Genomic DNA, 23,684 nt, shown 5'->3' on the forward strand with positions numbered 1-23,684 from the left:
CCCCGCACGCGCGCACGCGCCGCGCCCCGACACCCCGCGCGCCGCCACCGCGCCACCCCGACGCGCGCCACCCCGCGTGCCCGCTGCGCCGCGCCTGCACCCGCGCGTGTCTCCCGGCGGCCCCCGCGCCCTCATCTGCATAGACACGCCCCCACCGACACGGCCCCGCCCCGCCCGCTGCGCCGCGCCTGCACCCGCGCGTGTCTCCCGGCGGCCCCCGCGCCCCTCATCTGCCTAGACACGCCCCACCGACACGGCCCCGCCCCACCCGCCGTGCTGCGCCTGCACCCGTGCATGTCTCCCGGCGTCCCGCGCGCCCTCATCTGCATAGACCCGCCCCACCCGCCTCCGCCCCGCCCCCTCGCGGCTCCCCGGGCGGTCCCCGGCCGCGCCTGGAGCGGGGGAAGGGACGTCGCCGCGCAGCGCACAGCAAAATAGTCAGAAATGGCGTTTCACAAGCAGACGGGCGCCGCGCTGCGCCAGGGATTGTTTTGGATGGTCGCGAATTAAGGGGGCACCATAAAGAGCAGGTGTGACACGACCATAAGCAACAAGCTGTTATCACTTGCTCTTAGATTAATCTCTCAGCCTAACTCGCTATAGCCAGGCACTAAGTTTTATTCTAGGCGCGCTTTGGGGTCGCAGCTCAGTTGCTGTCTTACGATATCTGACCCCTTGGTGCCCCATCGGTCAGGGAGGCGCCACCATGGGGGCATCCGCTTCGCAGTGGGGGTCCTGGGGTCGGTCCAGGTGTCAGGGAGGGTCCACGTTGGGTAGGGCGGCCATAATCTTTTATAGCTCCCCCCGTTGTTACCCCCCCCAAAACAGCAGTTTAGACCAACCACAAGTCGAATTGCCTTTTTATCCAGCCAGGCTCCATCATTTCCTCACGATTTTTGTTTCTATTTCCTGTCGCTCCATTCTCTCCCGCTTCCACCAGGGTTGGGGGTTTCTGCAGTGTCACTTCACTCCTTATCCCTGTGTTCCTGTGTGGCTCTGCAGCACGCCGCCTTGGGCCGTGGACACCCTGCGTGGCTGCCGGCTGGTGGGAGGCACCAGCGCATCCTGCGGCACCCGGGAAGCGCTGTCCTTGGGGCCCCCCCCGCCTGCAGGCCCATGACGAGGGCACAGCCACGCACTCACCAGCCTGTTTGCAGGTGACCGGCCCCTTTCTGCCCTTTTCCCACGCTTGGGCCTCCCCAACGCCCCCCAATCCCCCCGTTCTGGCCTCGGTCCTTCCCCTCAGCATCCCCAGGGACATCTCGCTGGTCCCCACGGCCCTTCCCGGCATCCTGTCACACGTCCCCCCTGCAGGCAGTGGCCCGTGGCCAGCACGGTGAGGGGGGCAGCCTCTCCCTTGGCCCCAAGGTGGCCTCGCACCCGGCACAGGGGTGACCGTCCTCCCGCGGCGCCTGGGGGCTCCTCTCCCCTATCCGCGGCTTGGGGCTCAGCCGCGCACCCCCACAGACACCCCATCACGCCTCCTTCCCCTGCACCCCACAGGTGCTTCCCCACATCCCCAACACTCCTGCGACTGCCTGTAGTCTCAGGGCACCTGGGCCTGTCTATGCCTCCTCATCCAGCCACCCAGCACCAGCAGCTGCAAACTTGGCATTAGGTGAGGGAGAGGGAGCCCTCCTGCCTCCCTGTGTGGCCCTGTGCAGCTCCTCCCGAGCCTTGCTCCTGCCCGACCTTCCTCACCCGGCTCCTGACCAGCAACAGGGACACAGGGCTTTCCCGGAGCAGCCCATGGCTCTGCTTGCAGCAGCGCTGACAGGGACATGGGCGTATAAAACTACTCCTGTTTGGACACAGAGGCCAAGCTTGGGCACCGTGCTCTCTGCCCCCACCCAGGAGCTGGGAACAGGCAGGGCAGCGATGGCTCCGGGTTTCGGCACCACCAGGGAAGCACAGACAGCGCACAGCAATTCCTGCCCAATTGCTGGCAGTGCCAGATGCCAGTGTTGGTGCATTGGAAAGGGATGAGGAATGCCTGCAGAACATGGGAGGATCACCTACCCCCCTGCCAGACCCTGTGGCCTCTGCCCAGCCCAGACCCTGCACCTCCTGCTGGAGCAGCTGTGCTGGGAAGCAGCCCTGGCACGCAGCCCCGGGGTGCTGTGGGCGAGGCAGAGGTGGCAGGCTCTCCTGCACAAGCCCAGCCTGATGGGATGCCAGAATCGCAGGCAGAGGAGGCAGATGCGAGTGGAAGGGGCCTGGGTGTCACCTCCTCCCCCAGGCCCTGGAGAAGGGGCCCAGCGACAAGGAAGGCCCTTCCCCACAGCAGCCTGAAGCTGCGCAGAGCTGGGCAGGAGGAGCAGGCATGCCCTGGAGAAGTTTGGAGCTGAGACTGGGGTGACACACAGCCCCATGGCCTCTGCCACACCACAGAAGGCAGACGAGGTGTATCGCGGGGACTGGGTTTATTCAGGGTCCGTGCAGTGGCCCCTGCTACTGATCCACATTCTTGACACGCAGGACGACAGGCACCGAGGTGCAGGGGATCATACCCAAGTCCGTGATGACCATATCCACCAGATCGGGTGGTGTCACGTCGTAGACTAGGTTGAGGAGGCGCAAGGACTTGTTCTCTGCCCAGCCACTGAGCTGGGCCTGCCCCTTCCGGAGCACAATCAGGTCATCAGGGTCATCTACAGAGAGAAAGAGAGATGCAGCCAGCAGAACCAGGGAAAGGACGAGCACATCTCCACCCTCCCTCAGGAGGCATGCAGCACTGCCGCCCACCAGCCCCAGTGGCCACCCTGCCGCGAGTGGCAACCCACTCCCCTGGGAAAGGGGACAGCGGGGCAGCTCATCCTGTACTGGCCAGCAGCAGGCAGAGGGAGTAGCGCCAGGAGGGAGGGAGAGGACCGAAGCCGTACCCAGCTCGTTGGAGACAAAAGAGTCCGTCTGCACCCGCTCGCAGAACTTGTAGGTCTCGCAGCACACCAGGACGGGCACGTTGTAAGCCTTGGAGACCAGTGCTATCTGGGACGTCCCCACCCGGGACATAACAGAGCCGTTGGCCAGGAGCGCGTGGGCACCCAGCAGCACTTTGGTCACCTGTCAGAGATGCAAAAGGACCCGTTAGCGCCTTTTACCATCCTGCAGCCTTCTCCGTGCCTGCCACCACCCTTTGTACAGCCCCAGCCTGCTCCTCACCTCAGGCAGCACGTAAGAGATGGCGTTGATCATCACGTAGGTGCAGTGAATGCCCTTACGCACCAGCCGGCGCAGTGTGTCCCGGCCTTCCAGCCGCGGCCGGCTGTCCACCACGATCACGCGGAAGGCACGGCCCTTCTCCACATGGGCGTCACACAGTGTGCGGTTCACCAGGGAAGAGCTGACAGACACGAGTGAGGAGGCTGCTCTGGCCAGCCAGGCCGAGCACTTACCCACCCACACAGCCGCCCAGCTGGCCCCGTGCTGGCGCTTCTGTGGAGAGCATCACCAGAAACCAGTTGGGTGGGAGAGGAGGCTTTCCTGGCGTGGGCTCCAGTGGGGACTCAGCCGGTGCTGGCCAGCTGGGGGTTTGCTGAGCGTCAGTGTGGGGCCTCAGCCAGGGGACAGCCTGGTGAACCAGGGGCTGGGGGCAGCAAGTGCCCAGCTGGGCTGGCTGCCAGCAGCTGCAGCAGAGCGGTACTGCCAGGCCCAGCTGTCACCACAGCTCCCCGGGCTCATCCAACCCAAACAGAGCGATTCCAGATGTGTCTCTGTCACCCCAGGCCGGAGCCAGGCTCCCGCAGAGACCCTGTGAGGCTGGGGCTGTCGAGAGATGAGCCTGGTCAGAGCTGAAGTTAACCGCCCTCCTGTGACAAGCGCTACCCTGTCCCAGAGCCCTCCCGAGACCCATGTCTCGAGCCCCCTCTCCCTCCTTCACGGGGAACACCCCTGTGATGAGCTGCGTTTCAGCCTGGCTGCCCTGGCTCTCCTCTTACCAGCCGTACACCAGGATCACATCATTGTTATTTATCTTCTCAAAGGCAGATTTAGAAATGGCTTCAGCTGCCAGAAGGATCTTCTCCCGCAAATATTTGTCAATCGTGTCCTGCAGCTTTTCCTTGGCCTAGGGAGACAGTGTCATCACATGCAGCACAGCTGTGCCATGCTCCATGCGCTCTGTGCCCCTTGCAGCCTGCGTGGACTGCGGGCTCAGCATTGCTACAGGCGGTGGGCTCTGTCCTGCTCCCAACCAGCCTGTTTGCTGCGGGCACCTTCTCTGTGACGGGACTCTACAGGGCCTGTGAAGCTGCTCCTGCACCCGCACATGTCCGCACACACCCACACAGCAGCCTCTGGGGACGTGCTGCGTGTGGGCTGCTCCGGCTGCCAGCAGGCCCTCCCCAGCCATGGCCATCAGCTCCCTGGATCTCCAGGACAGTCGCTCTGGTTGTCCCGTGCAGACATCACTGCTCAGACCTTTGCAGACCATCTCCTCTCGCCCATTAGCTGCACTGCCCTGAGGGGCCTCACAGCCAGGTCCGGACGGATAATAACACCCTGCCCTCGCTCTACAGCCCCCGGGCTCCCATGGAGCTTTCTGCATAGGACACAGCTGAGCACTGACAAACATGTCTTTCCCCATCTACGGCTTTGCTGACACTGTCAAACCAGGTGCACAGGGGGTCCTGGGGGAAAAGGGCACCTCCACCTCGTGGTGTCGGGTGCTCTGCCTGCCCTGCTGCTGGGGACGGCGCTGGCTGGAGCCACCTGCACGTCCTGCAGCTGTTTGAGAGTCATTTCTCAACGAGGTGCAACGCTGGCTGCTGGCCAGCTCTGCGAGGCAGTGCTGTATTTACTAGGAGCATGTGCTCCTCCTGCGGCCTTTCCTGTATCACACCCTGGCTCTTGGCAAGCTCCCATCCCACTAGCACCAAGGCACCAGCTGTCTAGCGTTGCTGCAGCGCACCCCGATCCCCCGACCCTGCTGGGCTGCACCTGCTCGCAGAGGGAGCAGGTCTGGCCGCGTCCCCAGGGCCACAGCGGGTGGCAGGGCAGTCTTCAGCTTCCCTGCAGCGCTGCTGCCGCCTGCATCCCTCCCCTCTGCCTGCCCCACCTGCGCCGGGGCCGTCCCTCCACCCTGGAGCCTGCAGCCCTGCTGCCTCCAGGGCCCTTTCCCCCTCGTCACATGCCTGTGGCTGCCCGCCTGCAGGCTCCCCGCTGCCCACAGCGGCCAGAGGGCTGGAGCGTGCTGCACGCAGGAGGCCACTCACCTCCTCCTCTCGCAGGGTGTCAGGGAGGCAGGAAATCTCCTTCTTGAGGAACTTAATGGCATTGCCCATGCTGGCGGAGAGGGGTCGGCACTGGTTCAGGAAGCTGCGGAGAGGAAACAGGCTCAGCTGCAGAGCAGCCTGCGGGGCAAGGAAGGGCAGAGGGAAGATGCAGCCGGGCTGGGGATGGTGGGCAGGGAGGCAGAACCCAGAGCCCCCGGGAAAGCCCAGCTGCGTTTGGGTGAACAACAGCCTTGGGAAGAGACTGATGGGCTGCACTCAGTGGAGCTCCAGCCCCTGCTCCGGCACAGGGAGCCCTCACCTGATGTGCGGCTTCAGCTTGGCCACCAGGTCCCGCGAGAGCTCATCATTGGGGGGAGTCGAGTAATCCCGGATCAGCTGGGACAAGAAGAAAGAGCGCATGAGTGTGGGGCGCCTGCTCCCTCTGGCCAGGCGCTGCCACATCTGCCTGCTCCCGAGGGGCCGCAGACCGGGCACAAGGACAAGCTGTGCAGGGTGACGTCCTTGTGCAGGGGAGCGGAGAGGGGCACTGGGATGTGTGAGCTGCAGCAGCACCAGGGCAGGGTAAGGCGGGGAAGGGTGTCTCCAACCATGGCCCCAGAACAGGAAGGAGAGGGTGAAGATGACAGTACGGCCATAGCTCCAGGACTCAGGGAACAGGGAGAGGTGCCTGCACCTGGTGCAATGCCCTTGCTGCCTGGTGGGCATAGGTAACTTGCATACCTGTTTGAAGACTTCCAGCAGGGCAATGCAACGGGCATTGGAGCCGTTGATGATCCCCTGGGAGTACTGAAGGCCAAGACGCACCACAGCTGGATGGATTACAGTGGAGGGGATGCTGCGGGGACAAACACGAGGGAGCTGTCAGCACTGTCACTCCACAGCCCAGTGGAAATTAACCTATTGCCAGGCCCCTACTCAGACTACCCGAGGGATGCCCCAAGAACAGAGCTGTCTGTCAGGCTCCTACTTGCTCTGCAACCCAAGGAGTCAAGCTAACCCCAGAGCTCCTTCTCCTACGGCCCTGCGCTCCCTGAGGGCAGCTCTCCTCATCCCACAGACAGGACAAGCCGTTGCCCCCACCTCCACTCCCCAAAGCATCTGACAGGTGCCCCCTCTACATATCAAGCCTATCCCACACACACAGATCAGGGCACCCTTTCACTTTAGACCATCCTGCAAACAGGCCAGTCAAAGCAGAGCCAAGCAATTGCCAGGAGCCTGGGCTGGGGAGGCCACATACCTCATCTGCTGAGTCAGTGGCTTTTTCCGGCTGTACTGGTGCAAGTGGGAGAACAGGTTGACCTTGGTGCCATAGTCCTGCCTCAGAGGTACCTGCAGCCAAACAGTGGCAATGATGACTTGTCCAGCGTCCCCATACCGCCCCGCTCACTCCAGCACCACTCATCGCCCCCAGAGCTTACTCGTGGTGCACCAGAAGTCCCCTCTGCCCAGCAGGGAGCAAGCCCTGCTCCCTGCCATGCACGCAGTCTGACACACACCCTGTGCACCCACAGCACGACTGTCTAGTAGCATACAGCTTCTCCCCCACGCCCAGCCCTCCTCCTACCTGCTGACGCTCCAGCTTCTTGGCCAACTTCTTCTGGGCAGCGGGGTCGTCCACCTGCACATGCTCCGGCAGCCGCTTCACCACTGTGAGGAGAGCAGAGAGGGCAGCGTGAGGCAGTGCCACCCTGGTGCAGCCCCCATGGGCTGTCCCTCACGCAGGAGCACCCTGGGCACCAGGGAAATGCCACAAGGACTGGGTGGGTACTGCCCTGTGCCCTGCAAAGCCCCCGCCCCAGCCCCCTCCCTCCCTGCTTGCCCACCCCTGTGGTGTCACGGTCTTTACCGGATTGAGGCTCAGTGGGGGTCAGCCTGGGCTTGGCTGGCGTGGCTGCCTGGCTCTGCTCCGCTTTCTTGGCCTGCTTCTGGGCTCGCTCAGCCTCCTGCTTGGCCCGGCGCTCCGCTCGCAGCTCAGCTTTGCTCTTGCCCCCTGCGGGCTTCTCGGTGCCACCGGGGCCATCAGCCAAGGCTGGGAGGGACGTTGGGTGAACAGCTACTGTAGAAGGAGTGGAGAAGTCTGTGCCCAGCCTTTGTCACCAGGAGACGCAGTCCAGCATGTGGGGAAGCCCATGGCAAGGAGATCCACCTCTGTGCAAGGGTCTGCCCTCAGGAGGGCAGGTGTGACCAAACCTCACATTCTCCAGCACCACCAAGCCCTACTGCAGCAGATGTGGAGACCCCCAGGCCAGCCCTGCTTTCAGGTGGGGAAGGGACTAGCCTTGCTCCATCTTGGTCCCTGCAGAAATGCAAGGCCCTTCTGCCGAGAGCTGGTGGGGACGAGGACTCAGGCGCATGGAGGAATGGGCCACCCTGGAGGTCCCACTGTGGCACCCCCTAACTGGGGGATGTTCCTGGCTCAGGGGCTCTTGGGGGACCCCACCACAGGGCTGTCCCAGTTTGAGGGGCAATCCCAGCCCAGGAGGCCACCCAGAGGCCTCAACTCAGGGCCATCCTGGCTCGGGGGCTGCCTGGGGCAGGGAGGTCTCACCCTGGGGCTGCCCTGGTTCAGAGGGCGTCCCTGGCTCAGGGGGCTCTGCTCCCGGACCCTTCTCGCTCTTCTTCTTCTTTTTCTGCTGTTTCTTCTCCTTCCGCAGCTGCAGCTTCTCCTCCCGAGACAGCTCCGGGACCTGCGGGCACAGGCGGTGAGGCAGCATCTAGCCCCTGCATGGGAGCCCCCGCCCAGTCCCTCAGCCCCACACCGCGGCCCCCAGCCCTGACACAGCCCCTCCAGCCCCACACACAGGATCCCTGGCCTGGCCCCAGCCCCTCAGCCCCACACCGCGGCCCCCAGCCCTGACACAGCCCCTTCAGCCCCACACACAGGATCCCTGGCTTGGCCCCAGCCCCTCAGCCCCACACCACGGCCCCCAGCCCTGACACAGCCCCTTCAGCCCCACACACGGCATCCCTGGCTCGGCCCCCAGCCCCTCAGCCCCACACCACAGCCCCCAGCCCTGACACAGCCCTTCTGGCCCCCCACACAGGATCCCTGGCTTGGCTCCCAGCCCCTCAGCCCCACACCACTGCTCCCAGCCCTGACACAGCCGCTCTGGCCCCACACACAGGATCCCTGGCCTGGCCCCCAGCCCCACACCACGGCCCCCAGCCCTGACACAGCTCCTCCGGCTCCACACACAGGATCCCTGGCTCGGCCCCCAGCCCCACTCCGGCCCCCCACACCAGGGCCCTCCCCGGCCCCCCCGCGCCCCCCCGCCGCCCCCCGGCCCCGCTCACCTGCGCTCCTGCCGGCACCGGCGCGGCTGCTTCGGGGCCCGCACCTGCAACGAAGGGAGGCGTGAGCGGCGCCGGGGGCCGGGCCGGCTCCGGGTGGGCCCGGGCAGAGGAGCCGCCCCCGGCCGAGCCCCGGGGTCCCGGTCGCGGTGCCGGTGCCGGCGGCGCGGCCCGCACTCACCGCCCGGCGCTGCCCGCTCCGCCATGGCGCCTCCCGCCGCGCAGCGCCCCCTGCCGGCCGGAGGGCGGCGCCGCCGGGGCGGGCCGGCCCCTCTGCGTGACGTGTCGTGACGTCAGGGACGCGGCCCGCGTGACGTCTGGCGACGCGCGCTAGGGCCGCTCACGTGGGGCGACTGCTCCCTTCCCCGGGGGGGGACGAGGGGTGACCCCACTCTGGGGGTGACACACAAGGGTGACATTGCTCTGGGGGTGACATGTAAGGGTGATCCCATTCTGGGTGATGCGTGAGGGTGACGTTGCTCTGGGTGACACGTTAGGGTGACCCCAGTCAGGACAGGGGATGGGGCGGCCCCATGGGGGGCCAGGATGGCAGGGATGGGGTGGCTCCATGGGGGGCGAGGGGCCGGGATGGTGGGGATGGGGCAGCCCATGGGGAGGGGGTGCTGGGATGGCAGGGACGGCCAGGATGGCCCCACGGGGGGCCAGGACAGCAGGGCCAGGTCAGCACCCCACAGGAGCACTGCGCCCTCGGGGCGAGCTTGCCCGCAGGACCAGGCGCCTGGGGGCCACCGGGTGTCCTTGCCCCAGGCTGGGCCTGTGCTAGGGTGTCACTGGGGTGTTACTGGGACATTGCTGGGGGTCACGGGCTCAGGGGCTGCTCCAGCTGGGCCCATGCTGGGCGCTGGGGTGTCACTGGGAGTCACTGGGACATTGCTGGGAGTCACTGGATGTCACCAGGGGTCCCAGACCCCAGCCAGGCCCAGCACTGAGGTGTTGCTGGAAGTCACTGGGACATTACTGGGGGCTGCTGTGTGCTGCCGGGGTCCCAGGCCCCGTCCCAGCCCAGCAGCGGGTGGCACGGTGTGACTGGGACGTCACGGGGTATCCCGGGGGCCCCAGGGGGCCGCCGGGGAGGTCCCCGGGAGCGGCCGCGACGGCGGAGCACGAGGGCCTGAGGCCGCCATCGCGGGGCTGGGCCCCTTTAAGGGGCTGCACCATTGCAGGGGGGAGGGGGGCGCCGCAGCACTGTCACCCCGGCCACGGCCCCCCCACCCCGCCGGCGGTGGCTCCGCCCCACCCCCCGCGGTGGCTCCGCCCTGGCCGCGCCATCGCGCGGGGCGGGGGCGGGCGGTGCCATCGCGGCTCCCCGCGGGGCGGCGCCGTGGTGCGCGCGGCGGCCCGACATGGCGGCGCGCGGCAGGTAGCGGCGGGGCGCGGCGCGGCGCGGCGCGGGGGGCCGCCCGGCACCGGCACCGGCACCATGCACTTCTCCATCCCTGAGACTGAGACCCGCGCCGGCGACGGTGGTGCCGCCTACGTGGTGAGCGGGGGCGCGGTCTGCCCGCGCGGGGCCCGGTTCGGTTCCGGTTCGGGCCGCGGCCCGGTTCCGGGGGCCGGCGGGGCCCGGCGGCGGCAGCTCGGCGCTGGGCCCGGCCGGCGCCGCCCTGAACGGGGATCGCCGGGCGGGAGGGGCGGCCTGAGCGGCCGCGGAGCTCGGCCCCGTCGGTGCGGCCGCCCCGGGGCACCGGCGGCTCTGCGGGGCTGGGGGATCCCGCGCCCCACTGCCCCTGGGTCCGGGGGGCGATTCGGGGGGGATCCCGCGCCCCACTGCACCTGGGGTGGCCGTGAGGAGATCCTGTGCCCGGCTGCCCCAGGGATCCAGCAGGGGTTTTGCGGGGGGATGCCGTGCTCTGCCGCCCCGGGGTCCGGGGGCGACCTCGTTCCGCAGGGCCCGGGGGGGGGCGTGGGGAGGTCCCGTGCCCCCCTGCCCCCAGGTCCGGGGGCGGCTGCGGGGCGATCCCACTCCTTGGTGTCCGGGGGGGCGGCCGCGGGGAGATCTCGCTCCCAGGGGTCCGGAGGGCGCCTGTGGGGAGCTCCCGCTGCCCCGGGGTCCGGAGGGCAGCCACGGGGAGGTCCCGTGCTCCCCTGCCCCCAGGTCGGGGGGGCGGCCACGGGGAGCTCCCGCTGCCCCGGGGTCCGGAGGGCAGCCACGGGGAGGTCCCGTGCTCCCCTGCCCCCAGGTCCGGGGGGCGGCTGCAGGGAGCGGAGCGTGACAGGCAGCACGGCGCAGCTCCTGGACCTCTCCGATAACCTGCTGGAATCCCTGAATCAGCTCCCTAGCTTCCTGGCCCTGCCTCTGCGGTGGCACCTCCGCCCTGGCCGGGAGCGCTCGTTTGCTCGTGGGAATGGCAGGGTGGCACTGAGCGGCTCTGGCCTGGCCGCTTGCGGGCACCCGGCCTGGATCTGGGCCAGGGCCCCTCTGGGTGGGATTTCTGCTGCTGGGCCGTAAGCAGGGAGGTATCGCTGCGGGTCCCCGTGGCAGCCCAGCTCTGCGCCGTGGGCTTGCTCTCCGGCCGGCGTGCCGGGGGCTGCTCCAGCCCCGCTGCAGGGTGGTGGGGTCCTGCCTGGGTGTGTCGTCACCTTGCGCAGTCCCTTCTCTGGGTGCGAGGACGTGTGTTTCTGGTCCGTAAGGAGCACAGTGGTGCGGTGGGGCCCTGGTGAGGGCTGGTTTTGGTCCTTTCTCAGCCCCGCGTTCCTCAGTAATGCTGACGAGGTGGCAGCAGGGAACGGCTGTCCCGCATGGGCTCGGAGATGCTGAGGAAAGGGTGCTTGTCTCCTGTAGCCAAGGTGCGTTAGCCCCGCCTGGCATTTTGGGGGGACAGAGAGTGGGGCCTCGTTTCCAAAGCCAGTGTCTCCCCTGGTGGCCTCGATCGGGACCAGTGAGGGTGGCTCTGCAGGGTGCTGTGCCCGGGTGCAGCCTGTTGGGCATTGCCCGTAGGGGATGCTTGGGACGGTCCGTGCCTGGGGGCGGGAGGCCGTTCCCCACCGCCCCGGCATTCCCGGCCCTGCGGTGGGCTGGCTGCTGGCCGGAGGCAGCGCTGCGGCCTGTCCTGGGGGCTGGAGCGCAGCCGCGGCCCACCAGCCCGTCCGCCCCCCGGCTTCCTGTTTTGTTTCTGCGCGGCGTGAACGCCCTCACGGCTTGGCAGCTCCGCGGTGGAGCGGGTCCCCGGCGTGCCAGTGCAGACGCTGGGCTGAGGCAGCGCGCTAGGGTGCCTCGTGCCCTGGCTGGAGCGACCCGGGCCCTGGCAGCGTGCGCTCTCTCCTCTCTGCTCCGCTCCATCCCTCGCGGGCTGGCAGGGAGAGCGCTTGGCGCAGAGCAGGCTCTCGCCACAGGCTGTGGCTAGGCGAAGGCTCCTCTGGCTGTACAGGCGAGGGACGGCGGTGGGGATGGAGGTGAATGAGTCCAGTGCTGCGTTCCTCTGCTCGCTGTCTGCGGGGAGGGCAGGCTGCCTGTGGGCCTCACGCGGCGGGGCGCTGGGACGTGTCGTGCTGGCCTGGGATGGCCAGGCAGTCCGCGAGGAAGGAATTCCCTGCCCTGTGGCAGGGGCTGTTCGTGGCCATGCACCCGCAGGAGAAGGAGGAGGAGGCCAAGGCGGGCGGTGGAGCCCGGCACTGCGTCCCAGCTGCGCGGTGCCCGCTCTCCAGAGCTGGCTGCCAGCCCCTGCTCTGCTGGTCTGGGCCCAGCCTGGATGCCGCGCTGGCCGCAGCGTAGCTGCACTGACGTTTTCGGGAGGGCTTGTGGGGGCCTGAAAAATGAGCTGAAAAATGAGCTGGCTGCCGCCTCTCCTCCTCGCTGCGGGGGTTATCTTTGCATGCTGACTTGGGGACACCCATGTCTACGAGGCTGCAGAGCGACTCCTCGCCCTCCCTGTGGCTGGGCAGAAGCAGGGTTACACCTTTCTGGTGTCAAACAGACGTATCCCTTTAATGCGCTAGTACTTTTTGAGCAGTTTTTACCATATTTACTGAGCTGCAGGTCTGTGCTGGCGCTGACTCATCTTTCGATGAGCAACACACCAAAACCCTTCAGCACCTTTATTGTACTTGTGTGTGCGAGTCCTGGGTGTTTATCTGATCCACTCCTCACTTGCTAAGGTTTGGTCTGTGGCTGCTGACAGCATCCTCTTCGGGTCCTGGCTGTGCTGGAGGGGGCTGGCGAGCGGCTGTGCACAGGGGGGGCTGTTTGTCACATGCACCGAGGGGGCTGGATCGTGGCCTCGCAGAGGCAGCCGCAGGGTGCCCGGCCCTGTCCTGCCCGTCCCCCGAGCTGCTGGAGATGCTGTCTGCCGAGAGCTGGGAGAAGGCCCCTGGGCTATGCAAAGGGAGGGCGCCCGAGGGGCACGGGCACTGCAGAGCCGTGGGCTTTGGGGCAGTGTGTGGTGCAAGAGCCCTGGCTGCTGCAGGCAGGATCGGTGTCTCTGGGCTAGGGTCAGTGCCTGCAAGACGATTGCAGCTCCTGCGGTGGTACTCAGGGCAGGCAAGGGGAGCCAGGTGGGTCTCAGCTCTTCTTGGGGCATGGGACAGACTGTCCTGCTCGGTCCCAGGTCAGGGCAGCGCGGGGCTGACGTTCCTCACGTCGCACAGCTTCCGGGTCACCCGACTGCGGAGCAGTGTCAGGGGCTGTGCTTGGCAGAGCAGGCCTGGCCTCCCTGGAGCTGCAGGCTTTCCTGGCCCGTTTACAGGGAGTCTTTCCATGGTAACTCGGAGCCAGACGCATCTGAGCCTTTCCAGACAGCATGTCAGGGCTGAGCCGACCCTTGGCTCAGCTCCTGCTGGTGGCTGGAGCAGGCTGAGAGCTGAGCCTGGGGCCCGGCTCCTCATTACATCCCCTCCCTCTGGTCACTTGTGTGCGACCACCTCTCCGAGGGGAGCAGCTGAGCAGAAACAGGCCATGTGGTCTCCTGGGCTGGCTTTTCCTGCCATCCTAGAGGGTGCTGGATCCCCAGCGCCACGTGCCTGTGCCCTGCCCACGGGAGAGACGCTGGGGGACACCCGGTAGGGGGTTCCCTGTCTCCCCTGCGGCTGGGGGAGCATCGCCCCTTCCTGGGCTGCCCCCATCTCCCTGCCCCTGGGCTGGGCCCCGTGCAGGCTCCTTCCTGGGCTGGCCTGCGTCCCCGCAGCCTGGCAGGCCTTGGGGCCCCTCCGTCCCCAGCACACGCCTGCGAGCGCTCGGTTCTGACGCACGTTTCTCCCCACAGGCCTACAACATTCATGTGAACGGTGTGTTGCACTGCCGTGTGCGGTACAGCCAGCTCCTGGGGCTGCACGAGCAGGTAGGGAGCCCCGAGGGCGCTGGCGGGAGTTGGTCCCCGGCGGGGGTTGAGGCACTGTGGCAGATCGGCCTCCCCTCGGGGCGGCTCTGCTGGGCCTTGTGCTCGCTGCATTCCTTGCAGGCGAGGTGCCGGACCCCATGGGGTCGGGGCCCAGGCTGGCAGCCCGGTGGGTTGGCCGCCCTTGGGCACTGCGGTAGTGCACCAAGTGCTGCCGGAGAGCTGGAGGAGTCGGGCTGTGCGGTGGCTGTGAGTAGGCCTGTGCTGTCCAGGGTTGGACCTGCCTGCCCCGAAGCATGGGACTGGACGGGTGTCGCTTTCTGGTCCTTGGCGTTGGGTGCAGGCATTCTCTCACGCTCTGCAAAGTCCTACCTGAGTTCTTGCAAACTGTTGGGTGCCCATTTGGATGGGAAAGTGGTCGTGAGCTCCCTGCTCCCCTTGTCGGGGCCCCAGAAACCACTGGGAAGTGGGAGTCAGAACAGTCACCCTCTGCCTGGCAGCTCTCATAGTGCTGTGCTCTCTTCCCAGTTAAGGAAAGAGTATGGCGCTAATGTGGTTCCAGCCTTTCCTCCAAAGAAGATCTTCACCCTCACCCCAGCAGAGGTAGAGCAACGACGGGAACAGCTGGAGAAGTACATGCAGGCTGGTAAGCTGGCTGTGACTCATGCCCCACTCTGCATGCCGTGGCTCGATGACTGCTTCCCTCTTAGGGTTGCTCAGGGCACTGCCCAGATCACCGTTCCTATGGCCCAGCTGCCTTCTGGACCTGGATTTGACCAGTTCCTCCCCCCAAGAGCTCAATTTGCTGTGGCCCATCTTGACATCCCCAGCCTTGCCCGGGTAATAGCTGGTCTTGTCCACTGGATGTCAGCTGGCGAGGAGCAGGACAGGCAGGGCTGCTCCTCTGTCCCCAGCCCTTCCCTTTCCCTGGGCTGGCAAAGGTGGGGACCTGCTGGTGCCTCCAGCTCCAGGGAATCCGTAGCTGTCTGTGCGCACATCCTGCACACACATGCACATTCAGTCCGGGTACAGTCAGAGGGACTGTGGAATAGATGGGAAGGGGCAGGGAGCTAAGCAAATTCCCACGTGCTGCCTGACTCCTTGTCCATGTTCCATCATCCAGTGCGGCAGGACCCAACGCTGGGAGGCAGTGAGATCTTCAACAGCTTCCTGCGCAAGGCCCAGCAGGTGAGGGGGCGGGAGCTGCTGGATGTGGTGGGCTGCGGGGGCAGCCTGCGCGGGGTGGGGTGGTCTGTGGCGCATGGGGCTGAGCTGCTAATCCTGTTACTCTCTCAAGGAGACGCAGCAGATACCCACAGAGGAGGTGGTGCTGGAAGTGCTGCTCTCTAATGGCCAGAAGGTCAAGGTCACCATCCTTACCTCGGACCAGACGGAGGATGTCCTTGAGGTGCCAAAACTCTTGTGCTGGGCTGGACCAGCCCATTCTGCCAAGCCTGTGACTTCTTATATTTGCAGGATGTGTCCCCCCCAGCCTGGCAAGCCTTGAGGCAGCCCTCTCACCCTCTCTCCCTTATCCCTACCCCAGAGCAGGGTTGTCTTGGGTGCCAAGGAGCTCTGGGGCTGGTTACGGTGTACCTGTGCCCCTTCCTGGGCCCGGCTCCGTGGCAGCAGGCCCCCAGTTGTTTCATGGTGGCAATGATTCCCCTGGCCCTGCTTGTCCGTTTGCACCCCCTGCCCTGGCCCCCAGCTCGGCTGAGGCCCTGGCTTCCTGCTGGTGGGAACCACCCCTGATAATGCACACAGACCGGATCCTGCCATGGGGCTCCCGGGCGAGGACGCTGCCTTGCAGTGGGAAGTGGTGACTTCCTGTTCTCGCCCCCAGGCTGTGGCCTCCAAGCTAGATCTGCCTGATGACCTGGTTGGCTACTTCAGCCTCTTCCTGGTGAGAGAGACTAAGGACGGAGCTTTCTCCTGTGAGTAGAGCGCGTTGGGGGCAGCCCTGCAAGGGCTGTGGCGAGGCTGCTGCCCTGGGAAGGGGAGAGCTGTGCCCTGCCCAGGGGCAAGAGCTGCCTTCTTAGACCCAGGTGGCCCTGCCCCGGGCGGCAGGGTGCTGGCAGGTTCCCCCTGTGTGCCCCGGGTGGTGGGGGGCTAGTGGCTCCCCCTGCCCTGAGCCACTGCTGAGCTACCATTTCCTTGCAGTTGTGCGGAAGCTGCAGGAGTTCGAGTTGCCGTACGTGTCTGTCACCAGCCTGCACAACCCCGAGTTCAGGATCATTCTGCGCAAGAGGTGAGCTGCAGAGCCCAAGGGGCAGCGACCGCTGGAGCAGTGGGATCGTGTCCAGGGTCTCCCTGCTTTGCAGAGGAGACACCCCCTTCCCTCCTGCCATCACAGCCGATGGGACACTTTGACCGCTAGGAACATGCCTGGCTGTCCCCAGCAGTGACACCTGGGGCTGGGCTGCCCTTTCCGGTGGGCTTGGCCCCTGTGTCTACTTTCCCAGAGACAGCACTTCTTCCTTCTGGCAGCTGATGGGGAGGAGAGGAGTGGAGCATGGGCAGCTGAAGGCTACCCAGAGGGAGCTGGCCATGAGAGCCAGCCCAGCTGCTGGTCCCAGCATGTGAGGTGTTATTCACCCCACTGCTGTTAGGAGATGGGGAATGAGCTGACCTGTGTGGTTTCCTTCTAGCTACTGGGACTCCTCCTATGATGACGATGTAATGGAGCATCGTGTGGGGTTGAACTTGCTGTATGCCCAGGTGAGTTGGGGCAACCCAGATGGGAGAAGAGGAGCACTGCATCCCCCAGCTACCACTGTGCAGGGTCTTTGGGCCCAGCTGCTCACCAGCCTCTGCTTGTTGGCAGACGGTGTCGGACATTGAGCACGGATGGATCCTCGTCAACAAGGAACAGCACCGGCAGCTCAAGTCCCTGCAGGAAAAAGTCTCCAAGAAGGAGGTAGGGGAGGGTGCGGTGCTGTGTCTGGAGCAGTCCAAGGCACCAGGCTGGCACTGGCACTGCTCCTGTGGGCATCTGTGGTGCCTGTTCCTCACCTGGAGGGCTGGGACCGAGGTGTGGTGAGAGTGTGGCTGTGCTGAGCTTGCCTGGCTCTGCCCACAGTTTGTCCGCCTGGCGCAGACCCTGAAGTACTACGGCTATCTCAAGTTCGACCCCTGCATCACCGACTTCCCTGAAAAGGGATGCCATGTCGTTGTCAGTGCTGGCAACAACGAACTCAACTTCCAGGTGCGGCTGCCGAGTGAGCAAATCAAGGAAGGCAGCTTCAAGGTCACGCGCATGCGGTGCTGGCGGGTCACGTCCTCGGTGAGTGCCGCTCGCCCACAGGGCCCTGGGAAGCAGGGAGGGCTGCTTGGGGTCTGTCAGGACCCTGCTGTGCAAGGCTGCTTTAGCAGCTCTCCCCAGGGAAGCCGCTGGCTGTGTTGTCTGCACCCAGCCCGTCTGGCCTGGGGAAGGTCTCAGTTCTGGTCTGGGGCTGAGTGGGGTCATTGGTACGAGCATGGTTTGAGAGGCTGCTGCTGCTGCTGTGAGAAGAACTGACGGTGGTGAAAGGCCAGTGCGAGTTGGGCAGGCGGTCTGTGGCAAACTCCCAGCTGGGCAACTGCCCTTAATCAGCGCAGGGGGTCAGGGAAGTCCTCTGAAAACCTCCAGCCCCAGTGTGTGTCCTTGCAGGTACCGATGAGCAATGGTCCTTCAGGGAGCAGCCCAGGGAAGTCAGAGGTGAAGCTGGAGCTGGCTTTTGAGTATCTAATGAGCAAGGACCGGCTGCAGTGGGTCACCATCACCAGCCCACAGGTAGGGCTGCCTGCGTGCCAGGCTGGCAGCAGGGAAGGGCGGGAGCAAGGGTGCAGCCCTGGGCTCAGTGCAGGGTGCCAGGAGGGCCATGGGTGTGCAGAGCTGGGCTCCAACAGCCTCGTGATGCCTCTATCTTGCAGGCCATCATGCTGAGCATCTGCCTGCAGTCCATGGTGGATGAGCTGATGGTGAAGAAATCCGGAGGCAGCATCCGCAAGGTGAGGGTTGGGGCCGGATGCCCTCTCTGGGGGGGTCCCATCCTGCCCCAGTGACTCCATGGGGTCTGTGCTCGGCCCCACTCGTTCCTCTCGGGTCGGGGCCAGCTGCACTCCCAGAGCTGCCTGTGAGGACCCTGTCACTGAGCTGAGCCTCCTCCCCCTGCAGATGTTTCGCCGGCGGGTGAACGGGGCCCTGCGGCGCTCTGACAGCCAGCAAGCTGTGAAGTCGCCACCACTGCTGGTGAGTGGGACCTCGCTGCCCTGGGAGGGGAGACTAGTGCTGCTGGGGGCTTAGTTCTGTGCCAGGTACCCGAACTAGTGCAGGAGCCCAGGGGCCCTGAGGGGTGACACTGGCCTCACTGTGCCCTCCTGGGGCTGGCAGCAGGGAGGGGTCGGGTCAGGGGACAGCAGAGCTGCGGTGCCTCCCTCCCATAGCCCCGGGAAGAGAAGGTCCCAGGCCTGTCCCCAGTAACCAGGCTCCCTAGAGGAGGGATCTAGCAGCCTTGGGCCTTGTTCCCGAAGGGTTAGTGTGGTTCCTGGGGGCAGGGATACAGGAGGGTAGTGGGAAGGGTGGCTGGGGTGTCCTCCTGCCTCAGCCACTGCCTGACTGCGGTGTCCCGCAGGACTCGCCTGACGCCTCCAGGGAGCCGGTGGTCAAACTCTCGGTGAGTTGTACGTGGGCACGTCAGACGCTGCCACCCTGAGCCTGCGCGGGGATAAGTAGGGTCTGCCCTAACGCGTCTCCCCTTTCCACAGAGCAAGCTCACCTCAGTCAGCCTACGAGGGATCAGCCACTCCAGCTCTGCTAACGATGTGGGCGCTAACGACTTCCATGGCAATTACGCCTTTGAGGGCATTGGCGATGAAGACCTGTAGTCGCTCCCCCTTCCCATGGACAGCACTGGCCTGAGGGCCCAAGGGCCTTCGCTGAGGAATGTACAACCTGCAGACAGGTTGCAATCGACGTGCCTCTCACCTGCTACCATCCACCTTCCCCTGCTCCCCAAGGGCTGGGGAGCTCATCCCCAACCCGCCATTGCCTTCAGGGTGGGGGCAGCTGAAGTCTCCTGCCGCTGGCTTTCAGCGAGGGGCGCTGTGCTGGAGCCCAGCTGGGAGGGGGCTTGTTCCCAGAACGACACCAGCCTGACCCAAGCAGCGGGCCCCAGCTGAGCCCTGGAGCAGGTGTCGCGGAGCCTGGCCCAGCTCTGGAGGGCGCAGAGCTGCCCCCCGCCCACCCCAGGAGGGCCTGGGCCAGCACCAGGCCTGGCCCATAGCTTGCCTGTAGTGCCAGTGCAAGCGACCAGCTGCGTAGGGGGGTGGCTGCCCCAAGGTGGCTGGGGGCAGCAGCCTGGTGGCACCGAGCGGCCCTTGTGAGGCTCCATAATGCCAAATTAGCGTTTAGGTCTCTGCTCAGAGACAGCCTACATTAAGCTGTCTCCAGTGGGGCTCTGTGCAGAGCCCTATTTCTAACCCGCTCATAGACTCCAGCGTAATCTAGGCTTGTAACCACGTATCTCCTGCTGCTCAGACCGACCGGAGCATTAATGGACAGTAACCGATGTTTACACACTGCAATGATGATTAAAATGGATCCTGATTGGTACTGGGCCGTCTGTTTGAGGCAGGGGTGGGAGGGGGGCTGCTGCCCTTGCCCACACATGTTGGCAGCCCTGTGCCTGCCCTTTCTGGGAGCAGAACAATGCCCCCAGGGAGAACAGCAGATAACAAAACTGACTGTTTAATGCTTTTATACACAATATAAATTACACTGACTGGCATGGCAACAGCCATGGAGCCAGTCCTGTTCCCCCCACCCCCTCACCCCATTTCCCCCAAACTCCGTCCGAGGAAGGCTCCAACAGGCAGGAACAGGGTCCCTCCCCAGGGACGCAGCACCACCGCTATAACTGATCGTGGCCACACTGGCTGGGGTGGGCCCGAGCCCAGCAGAGCCGCTGGCCATGGCTTTGCCCTGCCCCGCGGGGAAAGGGCTGCTGGAGACCCGGTCCCTGCTGCCCCCAGCGCAGCTGGCCCTGATTAAGGCAGCCCAAGCCCCTGTGGAGTTCCTGCTGTCCCTCCCCCAGGGAGGGCAGAGCCGCCGCAACAGGCCCATGGCCAGGATGCCCCACAGCTGAGGCACCCCAGGGCCCCACTCCTGCGTGGGGCTAAGTGCTGTCTCAGGGCAGGGCTGCGCCCACAGCAGGAGGGGCCAGGAGGGCTTTGGCATTGCGCGGGTTTACCCAGCTCTCAGCTGTGTGGCCGTGGATCTTCTGGTGGCGCTTGTAGTTGTCCCAGTGGCCGGTGGTGTAGGGGCAGTCCCGGCACTGGAAGGGCTTCTCGCCCGTGTGCCGCAGCATGTGCCGCTTCAGGTTCATGCTCTGGTTGCAGCTGTAGCTGCAGAGGCTGCACTGGAAGGGCTTGTCGCCCGAGTGGATGCGCCCGTGGCGCTTGAGGTTGGCCAGGTTGCCGCAGGCATAGTCACAGAGCTGGCACTTGTAGGGCTTCTCGCCCGTGTGCACTCGCTGGTGCCGCTTCAGGTTGTCGAGGTGGGCGGAGGCGTAGGGGCAGAGCGGGCAGGCAAACGGCTTCTCCCCGCTGTGCGTCTTCATGTGCCGCGCCAAGTGGTTGGGGTAGTGGGTGACGAAGGGGCAGAGGCTGCAGGCAAAGCCCTTGTCCCCTGTGCCCTTGCGGGGGCTGGCGCCCGGCTCGGTGCCCAGCACTGCCAGGCTGCAGCGCCCACAGACCTGCTCGGCCAGGCCTTCATCCTGCGCAAACCCATCGTCCAGCACCAGCCCGCACATGCGGCACGTGAAGGGAAAGAGCAGCTCAGGCAGCGCGGCTGTCTCGTCGCCCCGCAGGCGAGCGCAGCCGGGCAGGAAGGGGCCGTTGCTGCTGCCCACGTGCAGGCTCAGCTCCGGCAGCAGCGGCTCTGCGGGACAAAAGCAAGCAGGGTCGTGAGCAGGGCGGCGCAGCCCGGGCAGCCCCCAGCTCCAAGCAGCCCTGGCCACGAGCTGGGGAAGATGCTCTACCTGCGCCGTGCCCGGGGAAGGTGAGGGCACAGCGTGAGGCTGGCGGCAGGTCACGCCAGGCCTGGCAGGCCCCAGGGGCTTGAGGGCGAGCGCTGGGATTGGCATGAAGGTAGATGGTGGGATATTGCCCGTGGGGGCAGCAGGGGGGCCGGGTCCCCACCTCCCCCTGCCCCGGGCTGTGCTGTGGGGTGCCCCCAGGGCTGGTCCCTCTCCCCCCCCCCCCCCCGTTACCTGGGTCCTTGTCGCGCCGATGGGACCCCTCGCCTTCAGGCAGGCGGTGGCTGAGCATGTGCCGTTTCAGGTTGCGGCTCTGGTTGCAGCGGTAGTCGCAGGCAGCGCACTGGAAGGGCTTGTCCTGGCTGTGGACCCGTTCGTGGCGCTTGAGGTTGCCCAGGCTGCTGCAGGCAAAGCTGCAGCACGTGCAGCGGTAGGGCTTCTCCCCTGTGTGCGTGCGCAGGTGGCGGGTCAGGTTCACCAGCTGGGCAGAGGCGTAGGCACACTGCGGGCACGCAAACGGCTTCTCCCCGTTGTGTGTCTTCATATGGCGCTTGAGGTGGCTGGAGTAGTGGGAGGCGAAGGGGCAGAGCTGGCAGGAGTACACGATGCGCTGGCTGCGGCCCCCCTCGGCCCCTGCGCACTGCAGGCAGCTCTGACCCAGGCTGGCGGCCAGCTGCAGCCCGCACTGGCGGCAGGGCAGTGCCGCGGGGCCGGGCTCCCCACCCTCCTCGGGGTCGCTCTCCACGCTCAGCTGCTGGTAGCCGGAGGAGCAGTCGTCGTCGCTCAGCGCGTAGGCTGGGATGGCGATCTTCCCCACCAGCGTGTCTGCTGGGAACAGCGCGGGGATGGGGCAGCGTCAGGGGGCGGCTGCTCCGGACGAAGCCCCTCGGTGCCACCAGCCCCGGTGGTGGGCAGCGCTGGCCACCTTGGGGGTGGCACGGGCCCGATGAGGGCAGCCACGGCCAGGTGAGCACTGGGGGGCTTCGCCCACCCTGGCGGCGCCCAGGAGCGGCCCCGAAGCGCCGCACGCCCTCGCTAGGGACGTCAGTGTGAGGATCCTCACAGCCGTGGCCTGTCCTAGAGCCCCCCAGCGAGCCCTGTTCCCTAGCGCTGCAGCTGGCTGAGCCCATCGGCTCAGGGCCCTCTGACACCGGCACTGCTGGGCCAGGGCAGGGGGAGCGGTGGCGGTGAGAAGGGGTCAAGCACAGCTCGCGGCACCCACCTGCCCTGGGCAGGAAGGCTCAGCCCCGTAACGCCTGCTCTGGGCTCTGCTCTCAGCTGTGGCGCAGCCGCAGCCCCAGGGCCGGCAGCCAGCCGAGCCCCCGCGGCCCGCGCCGAGCCCCAACACCAGCCAGGCCCCCACACCGGGGCCCGCGGGAGGGAGCCCCAGGCGCCACAGCCGCACCCCGGGAAGTGCTGGCCGCGTCCCCTCGCTACCGCCCGCCCCAGTGCAGCTCCCAGAGCCCTGCGCAAAGTGCAGGGCGGACAGGGGTGTCCAGCAGTAGCCTCACTCGTGCCAGGGAACACTGCAGTTCTGCCTCACGCCCCACGGAGGGGCTCCCGGCTTTGCAGCCCCCAGCCACGCAGGTGCTGCCCGCATAGGACAGCGCTGCCCCAGGACAAGGACGCAGCCAGTGGTGGCTCTCCCGAGGTCGACACCGGGGCCCCCAGGTGCCGGTGCTGCTCCCCGGCTGGTGCTGGCAGTTGAGCGCAGAAAGGAACATTTCTGTGATGGCGAAAGGGCCACCGTGAAGCGCTCTGCATCCTCCCCACGACAGGCAGCGTCTGGCTCCACGGCGGGCGCCTGTGACAGAGCGGGCTTTGTCCTGGCACCAGGCTCTGCCGGCACGTTGCGGGGAGCGCAGCCCTCGGAGTGGAGCCCCGTCTGCCCGGCAGCTGGGGCCGAGCCCGGCGCAGCCTGGAGCCGCCCAGGCACGCGGACCGCGGCGCTCGCCGCCGTGGGGCAGAACCACACCAACGGCGCGCAGGCGGGCGGACGGGCTCCAGGAGCCGGGCGCCAGTGCCCCTCTCCGCTGGGTAAATCCCCGCATCGCTCGCGGCTCACCAGGCGCCTCGGCAGGGCGCGACCAGCTTCGGCCCCCTTGTGCGGCACCAGAGACGGGCCCGAAGCGCGGGGAGGCGCCGGGCCGGGCGGGCCCGGAGGAGACGGCCCCGCCGCTCCCCCACCGGCCCCGGCGCCCCCGAGCGACTCCGGGCGCCCCCCGGCGGGAGGGGAGGCCCCCCGGGGGCCGCAGGCCGTTACCGGTGTCACCATCGGCGGCATTACCCAGGCAGCCGTCACCGGCGGGGCACCGCCGCCGGGTAGGGGCCGGTAACCGGGGGAGGCGCCGGGGCGCGGCCGTTACCGGGTGCGGGTCGTTACCAGGGGACGCTCCGGGGAGGGGCCGCTGCCGGGCGATCGCCGGGGCGCGCTGCTGGACTCCCCGCGGGGACACCGCCCCCGGGAGGCCGCTGCCGCGGGGACACCGCTCCCGGCGGCCCCGCTCGCAGGCCGGCCCGCGGCCCAGCAGCAGGTCGCCGGGCGGCGCCGCCGCTCCCGCCGCCGCCCCGGGGCCGCCCTCAGCGTTCGTTGCAACCCGCCGAGCGCCGCCGCCGCGCACTCACCCTTCACCGGCTGCGGGTGGCTCTGCTTCCGCCGGGGCATCGTGGCGGGCCCGGCCCGGCCCCGCCGCCCCCGCCAGCCAGGGGCGGCCGCCGCCGCCCCGCCTCAGCCCCGGGCACTTCCGCTTCCGGCCGAGGCCGGGCCAGCGGCGGAAGCGGGCGCGGCGCCCCGGAAGTGGACGCGGGCGGCCGGAAGTGTGCGCAGGGTCCGCCGCCTCCCGGCTCCC

The 23,684-nt window shown here is 66.8% G+C and overlaps 3 protein-coding genes across 5 annotated transcripts; 1 reads left to right on the top strand and 2 right to left on the bottom strand.

Moving 5' to 3' along the window:
- Positions 1-2,406: 2,406 nt before the first annotated feature.
- Positions 2,407-8,771, bottom strand: EIF2B4 (eukaryotic translation initiation factor 2B subunit delta). 2 transcript variants are annotated; one of them, XM_067294530.1, is made up of 13 exons: positions 8,710-8,771; positions 8,532-8,575; positions 7,786-7,924; positions 7,084-7,290; positions 6,802-6,884; positions 6,475-6,566; positions 5,955-6,069; positions 5,533-5,609; positions 5,214-5,316; positions 3,939-4,066; positions 3,163-3,343; positions 2,883-3,063; positions 2,407-2,651 (listed from the first exon to the last, which is right to left on the bottom strand). In XM_067294530.1, exons 1-13 carry the CDS (start codon positions 8,732-8,734, stop codon positions 2,452-2,454), a joined length of 1,575 nt encoding a protein of 524 aa, XP_067150631.1. In that variant the 5' UTR covers positions 8,735-8,771; the 3' UTR covers positions 2,407-2,451. The 2 variants fall into 2 exon arrangements, with proteins under 2 accessions (XP_067150631.1, XP_067150630.1); XM_067294529.1 differs by having other exon boundaries at positions 7,084-7,293.
- Positions 8,772-9,920: 1,149 nt separating this feature from the next.
- On the top strand, positions 9,921-19,412 carry SNX17 (sorting nexin 17). The gene is made up of 15 exons (XM_067294531.1): positions 9,921-10,029; positions 13,748-13,822; positions 14,348-14,465; positions 14,943-15,007; positions 15,117-15,227; positions 15,663-15,753; positions 15,980-16,067; positions 16,468-16,537; positions 16,644-16,736; positions 16,899-17,102; positions 17,469-17,591; positions 17,732-17,809; positions 17,976-18,050; positions 18,433-18,474; positions 18,566-19,412. The coding sequence occupies exons 1-15, from the start codon at positions 9,970-9,972 to the stop codon at positions 18,683-18,685; spliced, it is 1,413 nt and encodes a 470-aa protein (XP_067150632.1). The 5' UTR covers positions 9,921-9,969; the 3' UTR covers positions 18,686-19,412.
- A 218-nt stretch (positions 19,413-19,630) lies between these two features.
- On the bottom strand, positions 19,631-23,583 carry ZNF513 (zinc finger protein 513). Of its 2 annotated transcripts, none has more exons than XM_067294533.1 (3): positions 23,461-23,583; positions 21,070-21,660; positions 19,631-20,738 (listed from the first exon to the last, which is right to left on the bottom strand). In XM_067294533.1, the coding sequence occupies exons 1-3, from the start codon at positions 23,498-23,500 to the stop codon at positions 19,987-19,989; spliced, it is 1,383 nt and encodes a 460-aa protein (XP_067150634.1). In that variant the 5' UTR covers positions 23,501-23,583; the 3' UTR covers positions 19,631-19,986. The 2 variants fall into 2 exon arrangements, with proteins under 2 accessions (XP_067150634.1, XP_067150633.1); XM_067294532.1 differs by having other exon boundaries at positions 21,070-21,663.
- Positions 23,584-23,684: the final 101 nt, after the last annotated feature.

This window comes from Apteryx mantelli, chromosome 3 (genome assembly GCF_036417845.1).
Source record: "Apteryx mantelli isolate bAptMan1 chromosome 3, bAptMan1.hap1, whole genome shotgun sequence".
Taxonomy (NCBI): Eukaryota; Metazoa; Chordata; class Aves; order Apterygiformes; family Apterygidae; genus Apteryx; species Apteryx mantelli.